Here is an 18,991-nt window from a genome sequence, read left to right on the forward strand (position 1 = left end):
TTTTTAGGTTCTCAGATTAAAGAAGGTCAGTTATCTAATCTACATACTTACTTACTTATTTTATAAAAGTGAAGAAACCGAGGCCAGGAGTGGTAGCATGACTTTCTACCCCATATAGCCAGCTAGTAACAGAGCTGGGACTTGAACTCAGGTTTCCTGCTTCCTAGTTTAGTATTTTTCTAAACTTTGCTACCTCTTCTCTCTGCAGTTTAAATTGTTAAATCATTGTATCACATATAGAGTACAGAATTTCCAAAATAATCCTAGTGCAAGAAAATTAACACTAAAGACCTACCAAACACATTTTACTATTCTGATGGCCCTTTAGGCCCTTACAAAGGCTCCGTGACATGTTTTGTCATTGATTATCAATATATTATAGTTTTTAAATGATTAAATTTAAAACAAAGTCAAATGAATAGAATGTGAAATGAAAGTGTGCTATTCCATATTAATATAATTAAGTCTCAAAGTCTCCTCAGAGAGCTCAGTGAAATGTATTTCTTTATATGGACAAACCATCCACAGCTACAGACCCATTCCTAACACAAGTAGTCTTGTAAACAGGTGTGTATTACCAACAGGATATATGTGAGTCAACAATATTTTATACTCATTCCCTACTCAAAGTATTATTTGCACACAGGAAGTAAAATACTTTAAAAATAATAATGATGATGATAATAATAATACATTCAATTCTGAGTCATTACCAATGACCCATGTATAAACTGAAAGATAAACTGAAAGGCACCTAAAAAGAGGGATATAGTGTGTTTGTTTGTTATATAATTTTCTTTGCTCAGAATCCAAGCTATTAAAGACACTATTCATTGCCTACAGAAGATTTCCTCTTGAACTGTTTCATGATAATCAGGAAGGACATTGTTGGGTCTACTTGAATTTCAAGTCAGGAATGTTCTTTACTGCTGAAGCAAGCATTTCTATTTCAGAAATGCTTCATGGGCTTTCAGATGGTTAGCTAAATATACTTAGCATTCGAGGATGTGTGCATGTCCCAACAATTGCATTAGACGATGCTTACATATGCACACACTAAAATGCAACTTCAACAGTCATAAAAATCTTTAAATACGATGCCTCTTTTTGCAGGATTATAACTGAGTTTATTTTTTTCAAGCACGTGTGGGTAAAGAAAACTTTAAAAGGATTTCTAGTGGGGGTTGGCCAAAAAGTTCGTTCGGGGTTTTCCAGATGAAAGCCCCGAACGAACTTTTTGGCCAACCCACTAATTACCAAGCTTATAAACTTATTTCTTCACATTTACATAACTAATTCACAAGGCCACGCACATATCTACTGCGTGGCATGACTTAATGATAGATTAAAGATCTATCGAAAGATTATCTTTCGAAAGATAGATAAGATTCGAAATGAAACAAACACCAGAAAGATTCGAATGAAACAAACACCACTTAAAAAAAGGTAACCATCTTGCTCATTTTGAGTAATCACACAATGTCACGTGATATGATCTAGAAATGCAACTGTCAGCAACCAGTTGTTGTCTGATCTGACTCCCACAGCAGGATGTGACCACTTAAATAAATGTTTCACAGAAAACAATTAGAACTCTATTTTTACTTTTTTCTTATTGTATTCTCTTCTGGTAATAAGTGCGGTACCTGAACAGCATAGCTGTTGCTTGGACTTGGGCTCACATAGGATCTCGTACTGTTCTGGAGTATGTGGGAACCTCGCACTTCCTGCCCTTTAGCTCTTACATAAGAGAGAAGTGATCAAATACAACAGGCTCCTTACCAACCATACACACTGATAAGCTACAGACTGGGATGGGAAGATTGAAACCATCAACTAAGATATTTTGGCCTTCAAGCACTTGCTTTTTCAGCTATTATTTTATGGAGTGGACAATTGAGTGATCAGGAAAAATAATTTTTTTTTTTTCTTTAGAAGAGGATAGGCGATTTAATGGGCTATGGTATGAACTTCCTTAACTAACTTGTCCTTTTTTTCCTCAATCCTGGAATAGAATGGAATACAGCCTCATAAGAGAGAGAGAGTTTTTCAAGGGAGAAGTGTCTGTCTTGAAAAGTATTTTTTTGAGTCAAAAGAAGAGCTTATGAAAAAAGAGCTATTCCAAGAACATAAGAACAAAGGAATGCAGGTAGGAATAATTAATGTAAACCCAATGAAGGGAGATATATGGGTAGGAAAAAGAGATAATGAAAATAAGATATCTTGTCAGGTTAAACATGTAAGCAAGAATCAAAATGAACACATTCTCATCTAATTTTGAAGGTCAAGGTTATAGTGAGGGAAGAAGAGAGAAAAACTATCTTGCAGTAGAAGGAAGAGAGTAACTTCACAGTAGCATTCTGACATGACACACTACAAAGGAAACACAGATTAAAGGTTCATGAAAATAAAATTTGGAATGGAAGAAAAATTGATATAAAGGGAGAGAATTCAGAATTTAGTCATTCTACATGTTTAAGAGAGTAGATGTTAATTTTTAAAATTTTGTACATTATGATAGTATATTTTTTAGGTCGGAAAGGATTACGGGGAAGAAGAATGACTCACGTCTTCTATCCAACTGCCTAAGCAGTGACCTAGGGGAAGAAATCTTGCTTATGTGTAATGGAGGCAGAAATGGGATTGACAAGAGTGGATCAGAAAACATGGGTAAGTGCGGGTTATTTGCATCCCACCTGTGGTCAGACACTAAATCATATTGATACTTGGGGGTATCAAGACTAAGGTTATATATTTTTTTAAAGGAAAATGGTACCTTGCATTTCCTCTTGGACACAAATGAGAAAGGGAAAAGTTCATCCTCTTCCTCTTTCTTTGATCTTCAATTTTTAGCCACTTTTGCTAACTTTTGAAAATAGCCATGGGGGTGAGGGGAGGGTGGGGAATCTCAGCCCACATGCAAGTTAGTTAGACTTATGAAATGGACACAAACGTGCAAACTTGATCTAAAACAATCCAGTGTGAGCTTCCTTGGGATTATCTGCTTGTGATGTAGTAACATCTCAGCTGTCATGCAAAGCACTCATTCTGCATAAGTAAGTATCTCAGAAGTTGGAGGTTGGGATCCATGCCTGCTGGGCAACAGAGTCTATACCACACGGTGAATGAGATTTTAAATAGCTGAGTCTTTACATTTTGTTCTAATGCTAATGGACACATTTTTTCCCAGTGATTATTGGAAGTATTTCTACTAAGATCAACCACACAATGACCCTAGAAGGATAATAAAAGTCTTTGCAATAGAAATATTGGGCAAACCTACCTTTTATAAAGAAGAATAGCTATGACAATGCAGATGATAAAGACCACTGCAAGGACAGGACCTACAACCCAGATCAAGCCTTCTTCTTCATCTGTGATTGGCTGTGGATCCAAATCCATTGACACAACAGGATCAGAGTAAGGGCTGGTTGCATACATCTTCTGAGGAAAAACAGAATCTATGTCAGTTATAAAATAATGACTTTCTAGAAAGTATCTTTAGCATTAGAAGAAGCAAAGATTCAGAACATCGTGGATTTGATAATAAGTAAGTGTGTAAAATAAAAAAGGAGGGGAGAGAAAAAAGAGGTTTTTGTAATCGAAATTTCCTTTAGAGTATTTTGCAATAAAATCATTTTTGATGATATAAATTACTCCATAGATACTTTTTCACTGGGATCTATATGTGGCATATTAAATGATCTTATGAAGTATAAGTACCAGTAAATTAATTAAGCAGTCACAAAATGTTCAATGAGCATTTACATTGTGCCAATGTGTTACATGTGATGTGAAAAATTAACAAAAAATATTATAGTTCCAGCCATTAAGATATCATCATCACTCACTCAGTTGAGACTCACTCACTCAGTTGAGACCAAATTAAAAGAAAGTAAACATTTATACAGAAAATATCAGTATTGCATTAAATTATGTAGGAAGCATTCCTAAGTACTGCACCTTAGTAAGAAAATGAAGGCCAAAATCTACAACTGCAAAAGAAAAGTCCAGTGTTCAAATTATAGATGCAACATGCTTGAAAGTGATAATAATATGGCTTTTTAGAACATAACATTTTGAGAACTTAAAAGGATTTAGCATTTCTATTTAATTAATTTTATTACAGTACTGCTCAGAGGTTGGTATGACTGTTCCCAAGAGAAAATTGATACAGAAAAGGAAAACCTTAAATACACTGTTTGTGGGAATGTAAATTGGTACAGCCATTATAGAACACAGTATGTTGGTTCCGCCAAACGTTAGAAATAAAAGTACCATATGACAAATCCCACTCCTGGGTATATATCCAAAGGAAATGAAATCACTGTCTCAAAGAGATATCTGCATACCTGTGTCCTCTGCAGTATATTCACAATATCTAACACATGGAAGCAACATAAGTTTCTTTTTATGGATGAATGGATAAATGTGGTTATATATGTACACAGATACATACACACACAATGGAATAGTACTCAGCCATTAAAAGGAGAAAAAAAGGAGAAAATCCTGCCATCTGCGATGACATGGATGAATCTGGAGGGCTTTATGCTAAGTGAAATAAGCCAGACAAAGGCATACATTGTATGGTTACAAGAAGAATGAGTTCTGAAAATCTAAAAAGTGCAGCAAGGTGACTATAGTGAGTAACACAGAATGGTATACCTGAAAGTTTCTGAGAGTAGATCTTAAACATTCTCACCATACACACGAAACAGTTAATTTTCTTGATCTTGGTAATCACAGCATTTGTGTATACAGAACTATATGAAGTCATCACATTGTGCATTTTAAATATGTGCCACTATATTTGGCAATTATTCCTCAATAAAGTTGCAAATATATATATATATATATATATATATATATATATATATATATATATATATATGGAAAGTTACTTGGTGAAGGAAGGGACTGCATATCCATGAATTCTGTTTCTGTAATATCTTGTTTTTTTCTGTCCTATTTTAGACTCTCTCAGAAAAATATTCTCTTGACGACTCTGCCCCTCTTTAAAATACTATTTTTCCCAATAGAGACCCGTCCACAGCTGCCCCACATGTCTTAAGAATAAACAAACAAACAGCTCACACAGCTCAATAACAAAAAAAAAAAACCCAATTAAAAAATGGGCAGAAGACCTAAATAGACATTTTTCTGAAGAAGACATACAGATGGCTAAGAGGCACATGAAATGATGCTCAACATCACTAATTATTAGAAATGATGCTCAACATCACTAATTATTAGAGATGCAAATCAAAACTACAATGAGGTGTCACCACACACGGGTCCGAATGGCCATCTTCAAAAAGTCTACAAACAATAAATGCTGGAGAGGGTGTGGAGAAAAGGGAACCCTCTTGCACTATTGGTGGGAATGTAAATTGATTGATACAGCCACTATGGAGAACAGTATGGAGGTTCCTTAAAAAACGAAAAATAGAACTACCATATGACCCAGTGATCCCACTCCTGGGCATATATCCAGAGAAAACCATAATTCAAAAAGATATGTGCACATGTACCTGATCCTCAGGTCCATCCACCTTCTTTCCAGTCTCACAGAACCACATTTCTCATTACCTCATTCATGTTCACCCAAACCATATCAAGAATTTCTTCCTTCCTCTAACAGTCTCCACTGCTGCTAGAGTTATGATCCTAAACTGCATCTGTAAAACCTTCAGGAGGCTCTCTGGGGATTCCTAAATAAAAGCTAGACATCTTAGCATGATTCTTAAGGGCCTCCACAACTTTGTTTGAAACTTTCTTACCACATATAACATGTTCCATCACAATAGACTTCTTGCTGCTGCTACCAAAATGCTCTATTCTCTCTCTTTAACCCTCTCACAAGTTCCACAACATTTAGCTCCCACAATCCGACTCCAAGGCCTCATTTAAATTTTGCCTCCATTGAAGCTGCCTCTCCTTAACTGGAAATAATCAGTCATTTCACAAAATGTAGGTAAAAGTCATTTAACAATTTGAAGTAGTCCTATTTGTTTTTTAATGGTAGTGACCAGACTCTATTTTGGTTTTTCATTTGTGTACAGGCCTTATCTCCTTTAATGAAACTATAAACTCCTTGAAGGTAAAGATTTATATACAATTTGTGTTTGTATGCTTAAAGCAGCAAGTACAGAACTTTGCATTTAGTGGTTTCCCAGAAAATCTTTGTTGAATAAAACAAAATGCTCATTTTTTTCAAATGGCTGACATTATTAAAGCATGAGAGAGTATACTCACATTTCCACTATCAGTAAATATATTTAATTATTTTCAGTCTGCATTTTTTAACAATTAGGGCATATATTCTGAATTTAAGTAGGACAAACTCAGCAGTCAATCTGGAGAACACATGCCCACTAAATGCCTGTATGCTATTCTCCCTTTCCATTTTCCTCACTATGTCCAGGAAAGAGATCGACCAGACTTTCGGATTTTCTAATGCATCTAAAAAATACAAAATCTCAATATGTTTCTAACCTTCTTAGGGGCAGATTAAAAAAAACAAAAAGATATGTACAGTGTAAGGATTTACACAAAGGACTTAACAAATACACTCTATGTGCAAGAAACATGATTCTTTTATATAATTGTTTGTTTGGGTTTAAATTTTCCCCTTTCCATTTTGTAGGTCACACTCAAATTGTTTGGGAGACTAAAGTAAGCAAAACTCTCTGATTTGAAATTCTTTACCAAGAGCCTTTGAGATAATAATCTTGGTTAGCCAAGATGGAAATCTAAGCAGAGGTTTTTCCCAAAGTACATAGATTTCCAACCCAAATCAGGAAACAGAGACATGTGAAAATGAAAAGAAAACAAAACGGTAAAATGATATCAGCCTTATGAAAAGTAGAATTTGTTCAGTATGTGGGAGTAATGGAAAAGATTAAACATTTGGTCATTCTAAACCAGTCCTTTGATATTCTTAATGAGGCAGTTAATTGGGGAAAAGCTCATGTCTTTGGGGGGAAGGGGGATATTTTCTGTATGCAAATTATCATCCCACCCTTGGAGTGGTTAGCCACTTTAACAATCACTCTTGAAAATTTGAGGTTTACAAAAGACTGTATCACTACCAGCATTATACTAGCTGGATACAAGTCTCTTCTATAAATGCTGGCATGAACACACATAGAAAACATAAAGGAAATACTGTTAGCTTTGAGAGCGATGTTGAAAAAGATGATGGAGAAAAGGGGCAATTTAGACAATATATATTTGGGAAGAAATCCTAATTATATAATTAAACAGTGAGATGACATACTAAGGGAAGAGGTAAACTATTCATCAATGGTGATACATTTCAACACTAGTTGAAATGTATCAACTAGTTGAAACGTCTGTTAGAAACCAGAGTCTCTGACAGTGCATGATCTGATGAGATTCCTTTTTGCTGGATTCTCTGATCTATCTCAGTGCTCTGAACGTGCTTTCTGAAACGTCCTAGAGCTATTTAAAGAAAATTTCTTTCAAATATCATCTACAAGTCATTAAAAAAAAGGATAAGATGATTCCAACATTCCATTCCCTTGATGTTCTGCCTTAAAACCTTCAACTAGGAAGAGAAAGCATATCCGTGCATTAAAATTCCAGGAAGCCCATCACTTTGTTTTCAAATGACATCCTGTGCACAAGAAAAAAACCAGGCAGAAAGGCTGCCTTTGTGCTTTGATTTTCCACGAGGGAATTCCTTCAGTCATTTGAAGAGAAGCCCCACTGTACATGCTAACACCTGATGTGGAGAAATCTTTGATATATCTCAGACTTCCTATACCGGGGAAGGGACTGGCTCTATCTAGTTGCCACACCTGTCAGTTTTAAGCCCCATTAGAAAGGTATAGTTTCGAATATGTATATTAAATGTTAATGTGAACCGCCACTTCAAAATCTACCTCCCTCCCATCTACAATTTCTCGCCCTCTCTCTCTCTCTCTGTTTTTAACATTCAAAGCAACTGAAGCACAAAATGACATAAGAGCAAGATGAATTACATAAAAGAAGACAACTCATTATTTAGAGTACCTTAGGAATTCTCTGTTTTATTGAATTGTTTTCTAACTTTCTTGGCTTTTCACTGATAAAGTCCCTGGTAAATTGCTATAATTTAAAACACAGGCTATGCTTGCCTTTTCCTAGATAGAACTTCCCTTGAATCTGGGCAGAAAGCACTATGGGTTCACTGGTAGTTATAGGAGAATAAAATACATACAATCACCCCACCCCATCAATATTTTCAAATACTTGGAAATGTACTATGTTTAATCTCAGAGCTTGTTAGTTACTATTGTAATCACACAGGCTAAGATCTACTAGGTATTATGCAACATACCTAATATTAAATATATATTTGAGAACAGTCATTTTAATAGGATGAGGAAGGAGATGAGCAATGATGGCTGTCACCCTCCTATCCAGATGTGTGTCACATCAAAAGGTCTTAAGAACCATGCCCCTATAAAAAGCATCCAAATTGGAAAGGAAGAAGTAAAACTGTCATTATATGCAGATGACATGTACTATATATAGAAAACCCTCAAGTCTCCAACAAAAATATTATTAGAACTAGTAAATACATTCAGTAAAGTTGCAGGTTACAAGATTAACATACAGAAATCTTGCTTTTCTATACACTAATAATGAACTATCAGAAAGAGAAAGCAAGAAAACAATCCTGTTTAAAATTGCATCAAAAAGAATAAAATATCTAGGAATAAACTTAACCAAGGAGGTGAAAGACCTATACTCTGAAAACTATAAAACATTGATGAAGAAATTTGAAAATGATAGAAAGAAATGGGAAGATATTCCATGTTCTTGGATTGGAAGAATTAATATCATAAAATGTCCATACTACACAAGGCAATCTACAGATTTAATGCAATCCCTATCAAATTACCCATGGCATTTTTCACAGATCTAAAACAACACTAAAATTTATATGGAACCACAAAAGATTCTGAAAAGCCAAAACCATATTGAGAGAAAAAGAACTAAGCTGGAGGAATCATGCTCCCTGATTTCAGACTATACTATGAAGCTACAGTAATCAAAATACTATGGTACTGGCACAAAAACAGACACACAGATCAGTGGAAAAGAATAGAGGCTCTAGAAATCAACCCATGCACCTATGGTCAATTATTCTACTACAAAGGAGGCAAGAATATACAATGGAGAACAGACAGTCTTTTCAACAAGTGGTGCTGGGAAAGCTGGACAGCTACCTGTAAAAGAATGAGATTAGAACATTCCCTCACACCGTATACAAAATAAACTCAAAATGGATTAAAGACCTAAATGTAAGACCTGAAACCATAAAACTCCTAGAAGAGAGCACAGGCAGAACATTCTTTGACATAAATTGTAGCAATTTTTTTTTTTTTGATCTCCTAAGGCAAAAGAAATAAAAGCAAAAGACAACAAACAAAAAATGGACCTAATTAAACTTAAAAGCTTTTGCACAGCAAAGGAAACCATCAACAAAACAAAAAGATAACCTACTGAATGGGAGAAAAATATCTGCAAATGATATGACCAATAAGGGCTTAATATCCAAAATATATAAACAGCTCATACAACTCAATATCAAAAAAACAGACAACCCAATTAAAAATGGGCAGAAGTCCTGAATAGACATTTTTTGAAAGAAGACATACAGACAACAGGCACATGAAAGGATGCTCAACATCTCTAACCATCTGAGAAATACCCATCAAAACCACAATGAGATATCACCTTAAACCTGTCAGAATGGCTATCATCAAAAAGACCACAAATAACAAATGTTGGCGAGGATGTGGAATAAAGGGAACCCTTGTACACTGTTGGTGGGAATGTAAATTGGTGCAGCCACTATGGAACACAGTATGGCGGTTCCTCAAAAAACTAAAAATAGAACTACCATATGATCCAGCAGTCCTACTCCTGAGTATGTATCTGAAGAAAATAAAAACGCTAGTTTGAAAACATACAGGTACTCCAATGTTCATAGCAGCATTATTTACAATAGTCAAGATATGGAAGCCACCCAAGTGTCCATTAACAGATGAATGAATAAAGAAAATGTACATATATGCAATGGGATATTACTCAGCCATAAAAAAGAATTAAATTATGCTATTTGCAACAACATGGATGAACCTAGAGAGAATTATGCTTAGTGAAATAAGTCAGAAAAAGACAAATACTGTATGACATCACTTATATGTGGAATCTAAAAAATAAAACAAACCAATGTGTATAACAAAACAGAAACAGACTCACAAAGAACAAACTAGCGGTTACCAGTCGGGAGTGGGTTAGGGCAAGAGAGGGGTGTGGGATTAAGAGATACAAATGCCAAAACAAAAAACAAACAACCACCACAAAAAGAACCATGCCCTATCAATTTGGCACTTCATAAACTAGATGTCCATCTAAATTTCCTGTCATTAGGGACACAGCCTTACTTGTAACGAAATCTCAAGTAGATTACTCAGCAATGTTCAAAGAGTAGGCAGCCTGTTACTACATCTAAGTTAGCGAAACCTCATGAGAAATAATTAGGGTGCATGTACCTATGTATCCCCAAATAACCAAATTCTGGTGAAAAATATATAAGAATGCCATAGGAAATTAGATGGATGCCATCACAATTAACTTACAGACTCTGCGTGTTCCATCACTGCTAACACAAAGAAGACATATTCTTGACCACTTTGGAGTTGCTTGTTTGTAAATCCACCGTAATGTTTGTCATCCCCCAGGGTGAACTCAGTGGGAAGGACATCAAAGTGAGCGGCAATGTATGGCTTCAATTCAACTTCTCTCCCATAACGGATGCTTCTGCGTTTCCTAGATATCTCTTTAAGCAGCTGAAGGAAAAAAAAGTGGGAAACAGAGAAAGAAATGTAAACAACAATAACCCAACTTAATGGCAATGTAATGGGAGAAATTAATTCAGGGCTGGGAACAACCCAAATACAATGTGTCCACAATACGCGTAGTATGTCAGCATTACTGAATCTCAGTCTCTCTGTCTTCCAAAGGTAAGGCACTGAATTGCAATTGCAAGGCTCAGGCTGTAAACGCAGGACAATTAGATGCTTTACTGGTAGCTCACATCACTGTCCACTCTAATGAAATCCTCTCAAAGGACAAGAATGCATTATAACTTGTCTATGGAAAAAAATCAGCTTGATTTGCAAAAGCCTGTCATGCAGGCTTTATCACTTACTTATTAAACAAGTAGTACTCTCAGATAAAGCCATCAAAACTTTCAAAGACCAACCTTTTGGAGAGATTAGTACCATTTTAGATTACTTTTAGTAATGAGATAACTTGTATGATGTATATTCCCTCAAATCAGCAGAAATAGAATCTGATGACCAATTTTTAATTGACATATTTTAAATAGACATTGTCACTTATTTAACGATTTCTGGCTTGACTTGGTTCCTTGATTAACCATTTGGGGTAAAATGGTAAAATTCCTTGCATTTATCATGGCACCGAGTTTTTCTGGAGCTAATAGCTCTCTGGAGATGTTGAATTATCTTGCCAGGCGATAAAGGCAGGGTAGCGAAAAAATAATTTTAATATTACACTGAAGAAAACAAATATAAACATGTACACACACAAATCCTTCATGTATTTCTAAAAAAAAAAAGTACAAATTATGGTTTGATACTCTATTGTTTTGCATTCACTCTTTTATTAGGAGAAACTCATGTTAATGATATTTCATGACAATTTCAAAATGATGTTTAAGTTATCTTTGCTTCCATTAAATATTGGTATTTTATAGGGCTTAACGGAGAAAAAGAAGTTTATAGCAGTCTGAGATGCCTTTTGATGTAAGGGACAGCTTAACTGGTGTTTTGAAAGAATTCTGATTTGTTTTACTATCTCTATATAAAAGACTCTCTGAGACCCTGGTGCAATGAAGGCCAGGCTTCTGTAATAATGATGGCTGCAGACTGTATATACGGCAAATACCAAATCCTTACGTTAGGAACCTGATGGTAAACTACAGTCTCTTCAACACAGAATGTAAATGTGCTCAGCTGGTCAAAATTATAACTTAAAAATGTAAAAAATCACCCTCTTGGTTATATAGATAATTTGTGCCCATGTTATTGAATACTTATAATGTTCTCAAATTTTCTGTTAAGTTTGAGTTTCTTGATACAATTAAAATTACATGAAATGTAAGTTCTTTTATAAAAACCACAGCAGACTTGTTTAGCAAATTTGGACCATCTGATGATAAATTCAGGTAGACTGATCAATTATGGACCAACTGAGTTGTAATAAAGCAAGTCCAGAAACTTAGCACTATCTTTCAATCCTGTTGTCACATTTAGGTTTTATAATAATGATGATAATGACAATACTGCTTTTCTTTGTTAACCAATTCCTAGGTGCCAGGCACCATTCTCAGGAGACTAAATATGGCTTAGTTCATTTACTCATAAAAACTCTATGAAATAGGTTATCATTATCCCCATTTTATAAATGAGGAAACTGAGGCAGACTAGAAAGTGACAATAGTGGATTCAATTGGTGAAATAAAATGAAATTACATGTAAGAGAGTTTTTCCAACCATATTTGTATTTACTTAATGGCTGCACAATATCAAAGAAACATAATTGCAACATTTAGGCTAAATTAATAATGTTAACTCTTTTAACTCAGTCTATACTTAAACATATAATTTTTGTGCATCTGCTTTCATTAACACAGATAAATGCATACTTAGATGTCTTTTTCCTAGATTCTTTTAACATGTATTTTTTAAAATTCTGATGTAAATATTTAATATATACTTGAAAAGTCACTACATAGGTTATTGTTGATATGTAGTAATTTATGGGCCATTACTTAGAGAAGGACAAATGAAGTGCAGAAGAGCCGAAAAGCCTTTTGAAGTTGCTTAATCAGAAACATTTACCATCAGTTGTTTATGCAACTGTGTCCCCTCTTCTACTTCACTGATCAAACCCTACCTTGATTTTATTCATATTTCAGATGTAGGCAACTGTCATAATTCATCCGTATCACTGTCATCCCTATGAGTACCTTTTGCTAGGGTTTCTTTAGAAGACTTCGAGGAAGTACTTTAACAGATTTTAGTGTTTTGGTGCTCTTTAGACCCAATGCTGCCATTCATGAAGGTCAAACCTGGAACATCAACCCTGCCCCTGCAGCTTGCTCTCATCTCTGTAGGATGCTCCCTGTGTTATACTTTAAATGGGTCAAGTGTGCTCAGATGACACTGAAGTGAGCCAGTATGTTGAGGTTACAACCACAAATGACCACATTATTTTACAGCAAGCCTTTGAAGTACAATGCGATGAAAAGCTTATGATGTATTACAAGACCTTCCCTGAATTAAATATAACCAACATTTTCGGAGTCATTCTGTCCAGAATTCATTTTGACCGTCAATGTCTGCTCTGCCCAGTCTGACCTTGACAACTAAGAGTTCCAGTCTATGAATTTATTATGTGAAGATTATCCCCAGACAAAGGATAAATGAGCTCAGAAGATAATATTGAGAGTGACTCTGTTTGGAAAGCCTCTTTCCATTTTTTATGGGCCTAGGTGTGAGGCATACGTGTGAAAATCCCCTTAGGCCACCATTCTATTTGATGATGGGGTTTCAGCGATTTGAATTATAGGCCTTTCTAAAAAATCACTTGGTCAAATACATTTAAGAGAGGAACACTGCTTTGTCAAACCTGGCAGTACCAAGCTGCAGATAAAATTACTACAGTGCTTTTATTATCCATGGTAGAAAAAAAAATACCTGTCTGTAGGGATCAGAAACTGGACGAGTAAGTACAAAGTGAGGCCACAGCCTACTTTCATTTGTTCCCCTCCACAATAGTTACCAGATGTATTGGAGGTTTCCAGAAGATACATCAAGGGCTTTAGTTTTTTATCAGAAATAATTTTCATTTTCCAGTCACTGCATATCTTATTTCTTCCACCATTAATTCTACAATGTGGTCTCAATTATATCAGTAAGAAAAGTGGGAAAGAACCCATCCTGACCCCAAAATTTTGAATTAATAAATGTTCTTTATCAAACTATTATACAGATTAATGCACTACAATTTGTGGGATGATTAAAATGACCCTTTGTTATGGGAATCAGCAGCAGAGACCCATAGAATGTAATTGCAAGAAAGTTCAATGTCATATAGCTCTATACTTTAATCCATTAGAACTGATGTGCATTTTGGAGGTTAAAACCTAGCTGTAAAAGAGAATCAGCTTCCTATTACTTACTACCAAATGGCTCCACTTCTAAGGAAAGCTTTTTTTTTTTTTTTTAAGTATTTGATGTCATTTTTGGCTTGGATGTTAATTCCTTGAAAATTTTTTTTTTTTTTAATAGGTAGAAAGATTCATAGATTTTACAAGCTGCCTTTGCATTTTAAATCCAATTCCAACTGAATTCTGCATTTCGGCTGAGAACTGATTAAAATAATAATGAATATGTCAGGATTAACTGATTAGTCAGTTGCAAGTAAAACATGCTTTTTTGCTTCAAAATGTTTAGAGACCAGCTCATCGGCTCGCATATTCAGATGTACTCCTCTGACATCGTAAAAAATGACTTTGTTCCTTTATTTTCAGCAGAAAAAAAAGTAAAATTTATAACACAAATTACTTGACAGCATGATTGAAATGTGTCTCATTTTATACTCCTTCAGTGCTCATCTAATCACTAAACAGTGACACAAAAGCATAGTCCTAACCTTGAACTCATCTCCCTTTCTGAACTTGATCAAGTTTAACTCAGATAAATGAAGTGGTTGATGATGAAACATACTTCTAGGGATGACACATGTCTGTCAAAAGAAGCTAACAGCCCTGCTCTCGAGATCACAGTCTCCTTAGTGCAGACATGTATGAAATAAACATCACTTCCCTGTAATGCAGTTAGGGAATTTCTGCTTTTCCTTGCTTTGTATGCACTAATTTGAGGGACAGAAAATACCTAAAAATAACAGGTTGGGTTATAAGATACAGAACATGTAAATAAATCCAATAAATTAAAATCTCGTATTTCCCCTAATGGGGGCCTTTTTTATTTGACTTCTGAACTGATTCAAACTTGAATCATGTTAAAATTGTAAAGTCTCTCCTGTGTAGTATTTCAAAATGTGAAGCCCAGCCATTAACCTGCTGTGGCCCTCTAGGGATCTGGCTTAACACTTTTGATCACAGTTTTCTCATCTAAACAGAAGTATGTCAAAATTAGATCTTGTTCTATATACTATGTATTTACTTTCAAAAAAAAAATGTTCTTTTTGCAAAAAAGAGTACCAAGGTACCTATTGTTGTTGTAAGATTTTAGAAATTAATAGTATTTAGTATTTGCTCTGTTTTTTGTACCATATTTCTTGCTCAGCTCAAAATTCTGTGATTTGTTTCGTTTGCCCCTGAAGTTACATGCATTTTTGATTCTGATATCCTACAAAATATAGAATAAAGCAAATATGTGCTAACTAGCACAGTTCTGTCAGAAATTGGTCAAGAACACATAGCAGGTCAAGTGTTGAACTCTGGTGCAAATTGCAACTTCGCATTTTTAACAGCCTCAGCTACCATTGCACTGATGAAGTATACCTTGGAATTCATAGCAATGGTGATTAAGTCTTTGCTGACAATTCAGTTCACCTTCCACACCTCTGCATCATGTTTTACAAGGGGCACGGGGCAAAATATTAAAGCCAACAAAGATTAGATAGGTTGTAAGCTTTACAACAGCTTAATGTCTTTTAATTAAATCAAAAAGCTCTTTGTTGGGACCCCAAGAGGTTAACACACCCATAGCAGTGAACCATCCGAGTAGCCAGCTGACCAGCCAGCCATGTAGGAGTCAGCACCCAGATTAGATGCTGAAAGGTCTCCATAGAGAGGAGAGGTCTATTTTAAAAATTAAATAACTAATGAATGACACAGCCCAAAACACATAGTTACCTCATCTAATTCCATTTCATCTGGACTCTCCCATGGCTTGATAAATTTCCCACGAGATTTCTTCAAAGGCACAATTATTATGTAGTAACCTCTGCACAAGAATAGATAGACAAAAATAAGGTTAGTTCGGAGGGAAAAGAAAATGGATATATCCTTAAATCTTCCACAGACCTGAAGATTGAGACTGAAGGCAAATTATGGATATGGAGTGACTTGTCCATCAATGGCAAATAACCACCTGTTTGTTCAATTTTAAAAACAACATGGGTAGACATTTATGTGTGACTTCAGTGATCTTGTATGGTAATATCACCATGGTTGACTGACCTTTATTAGGTATCATAAACAGAGTGGAAATAGTTTGTTAGTACCCTGGTGCTGGACACATACAAGGTGGGTATATTGAAATCTACCACCACAGGCTGCTGAACCAAGAATTTTCTATGACATTCATTTATAAGATGATTTTTTTAAAGAAGATGTGTAATAAAAATTACTCTAAGCTCATACAAATGCCTACACGATGATGACAATGATTTTCTTTATATACCGTTAAAATACATGTTATTTGGATAAAAAATTAAAAGCATAAAAATTACTCATCATCTTACAATTATATAAAGATGTAAAGGTTCCCCTCTCTTTCTACCCATCAAATTGCAAACCTTAAGGTAGGTACTGCAGAAATTTGGAGACAGTCACTACCTAAGGGCTTTCAAAATAGGTCTCAGTATAATACCTCTATAGGAAGGGACAAAAGTAAGAGAGTCCTCACACTGAGAACGGTCAACTACAATTTGTGTATAAAGGTTCCTTGTCCCCAAATAGATGTGGGTTATTTGTAAAGTTGTTTTGTAACTTCCGTACAGTGTATACCGTGCTCTTGTATTCAGAGTCAGGGACTCTGCTCATACTGATTTTTGGTAGTAACTATACAAGGACTTTGAACATAAGGTATAATAATAGCCACCACATTAATCACTTCCTACTTTTCAGGTATTATAGTAAATGCATAATCTCATTTTGCCCTCTCAAAAATCCTTTAAGGACAGGTAAGAGACAAAAAAGACAGCTCCACAGAGACTGAATAATCGCTCAAGTTAAAACAGATAGTAAGGGGATACAAACCTATATATGTACAGAGAGAGAGATATCTCTTAACTATGGCAATAATCTGCTTTTGTTTCATTTACTCTGGATCATAAAGCCCTTTTATGGAAATTTATTGTGGAAATGAATACACACACACACACACACACACACACACACCCCCCACCTCTGCCTCTCAGAGGAAAGGGATGAGAACAGGAGGGGTGCTATCAAGCTTGTATCACATTATATTACAGAGACTAATAGTACACACAGGAAGGCCTGTTTGTTGTTATCACAGAGCAAAACCTGTAATAAACTCAGCAAATCCTGTGTGATAATGAACTCTGTTTCCACAAACAGAGTCTGGAGCAGCTCTGTCCAGTCCAGTCGCCGCTATAGCCCCTTGTGGCTATCAAGCACCTGAGATGTGGCTAGTCTGAACTGACATGTGCTCTACCTGTAAAAGGCATTGGATTTCAAAAACTTAGTATGAAAATAAATGTAAACTATCTCAGCAATAATTTTTTAATAGTGATCACATGTTAAAATGATAATATTCTGGATATAATGCGTTTCGTAAAAAATGAAATTAAAATTAATTACATCTGTTTCTTTGTACTTTTTACCATAGCTGCTAGAAAGTGTAATATTTCACATGTGGCTCTCATTACATTTGTTGGGCAGGGCTGATCTGGAGTGTTCTGGTAAAGAATGTGGCATCTAGAGATGTATCTGGCCCAGAATGTAGGATCTGCCACTAATGAGCTGTGTGATCCTGGGCTGATCATCTAACATCTCTGAATCTCAGTTGCATATACTGAAAATGAGAGTAAATAATATCAGACTTATTCTGGGGAAATAAAACAAGTGAACACAAAGTGCTTAGCACAGTGTGTGTCACGTAGCACTTCACAGATGCCAGCTGCTACTGGCTGGTACTGACCATCATGGTGGGAGAGATGGATCTGAACACAGACACAGTAGGACACAGTGAAATTCCCTGAGATGTAGATGAAAGGACTTATCAAACTTTTTTTTCCCCCTGATCAAGAATTCAAGTCAAACCAGACAACTACAGCAGAATCCTCTCTCCATGGTGCTCTGAGCAACACATCAACAGGCTCACAGGGTCACGTCACTTAGCCATCCATTTTCTTTCCTACAAATAATGATGATGATCAAGGAGGGTAGGGAGAAGGAAGAGCGGAGGATGTGAGAGAGGCCAGTATCTTTTATGGTCCAGAGTAAGCTTCCTCCTTTTCCTGTCCTCCCACCACCTGAAGAGTTTGCCAAACAGGTCCATCATGTTAAATGAGCACAGAGAAGAATGACAGGGGCTGCAACCTAGCGCACAAAATATCACTGCAGATGGACTTGATAAACACACTTGTCAGGGAACCTCTTGCTTTTCACTACCGATTGCACAAAGTCAGGACAGCTTCTCTTTGCCTAAAGTAATGATACTGCATGTGATCAGGGAGCTCCCACTGTCCTCGTTCAGAATCTTGTAAATCAAGGTTAAGCTGATGAATCCTATTAATTTTTCTTCTGCTTTCATACTTTGAGTTGCCATTCTTGTACATGAAAAAATAATCCGTTCTTTCTTTTGCAGCACTCCCCGACTATTCATTTCATTTGTGGCTCGGATAAGAATTGAACAGCCTTCCCCATAGCAATTAATTAACAGTGTGGCTGGATATCCATAACCTTTTCTCTCCACGATCACTAAAGCATTCATCTAGAGCAGCTGAAGTGGAGCCTTTCAAAGCAGCTCTCACCTATTGAAAGAAATGGGGTGTTGGGAATTTGGAACTCCTGGGTCCAAATCCATACATTTCAACTGTATTCTCTGCAACTATGACTTTGTAAAGAACCTCGTATTTGCCTTTCCTGAAGCCTAGCTTT

The 18,991-nt window shown here is 35.7% G+C and overlaps 1 protein-coding gene across 8 annotated transcripts in view; it reads right to left on the minus strand.

Moving 5' to 3' along the window:
- PTPRD (protein tyrosine phosphatase receptor type D) overlaps positions 1-18,991 on the minus strand; it is a 542,415-nt gene that overhangs the window by 127,606 nt on the left and 395,818 nt on the right. For 5 of the 8 annotated variants that reach the window (XM_061200422.1, XM_061200417.1, XM_061200421.1 and 2 more), the window contains 3 exons: positions 15,995-16,085; positions 10,662-10,871; positions 3,284-3,444 (listed from right to left, as the gene is read on the minus strand). In XM_061200422.1, coding sequence (XP_061056405.1) covers positions 3,284-3,444; positions 10,662-10,871; positions 15,995-16,085 — 462 coding nt within the window. The remainder of the gene's footprint in view (positions 1-3,283; positions 3,445-10,661; positions 10,872-15,994; positions 16,086-18,991) is intronic. The other 3 variants (XM_061200424.1, XM_061200419.1, XM_061200423.1) reach the window with 1 other exon arrangement.

The sequence above is a fragment of the Eubalaena glacialis genome, chromosome 9 (genome assembly GCF_028564815.1).
Source record: "Eubalaena glacialis isolate mEubGla1 chromosome 9, mEubGla1.1.hap2.+ XY, whole genome shotgun sequence".
Lineage (NCBI taxonomy): Eukaryota > Metazoa > Chordata > Mammalia > Artiodactyla > Balaenidae > Eubalaena > Eubalaena glacialis.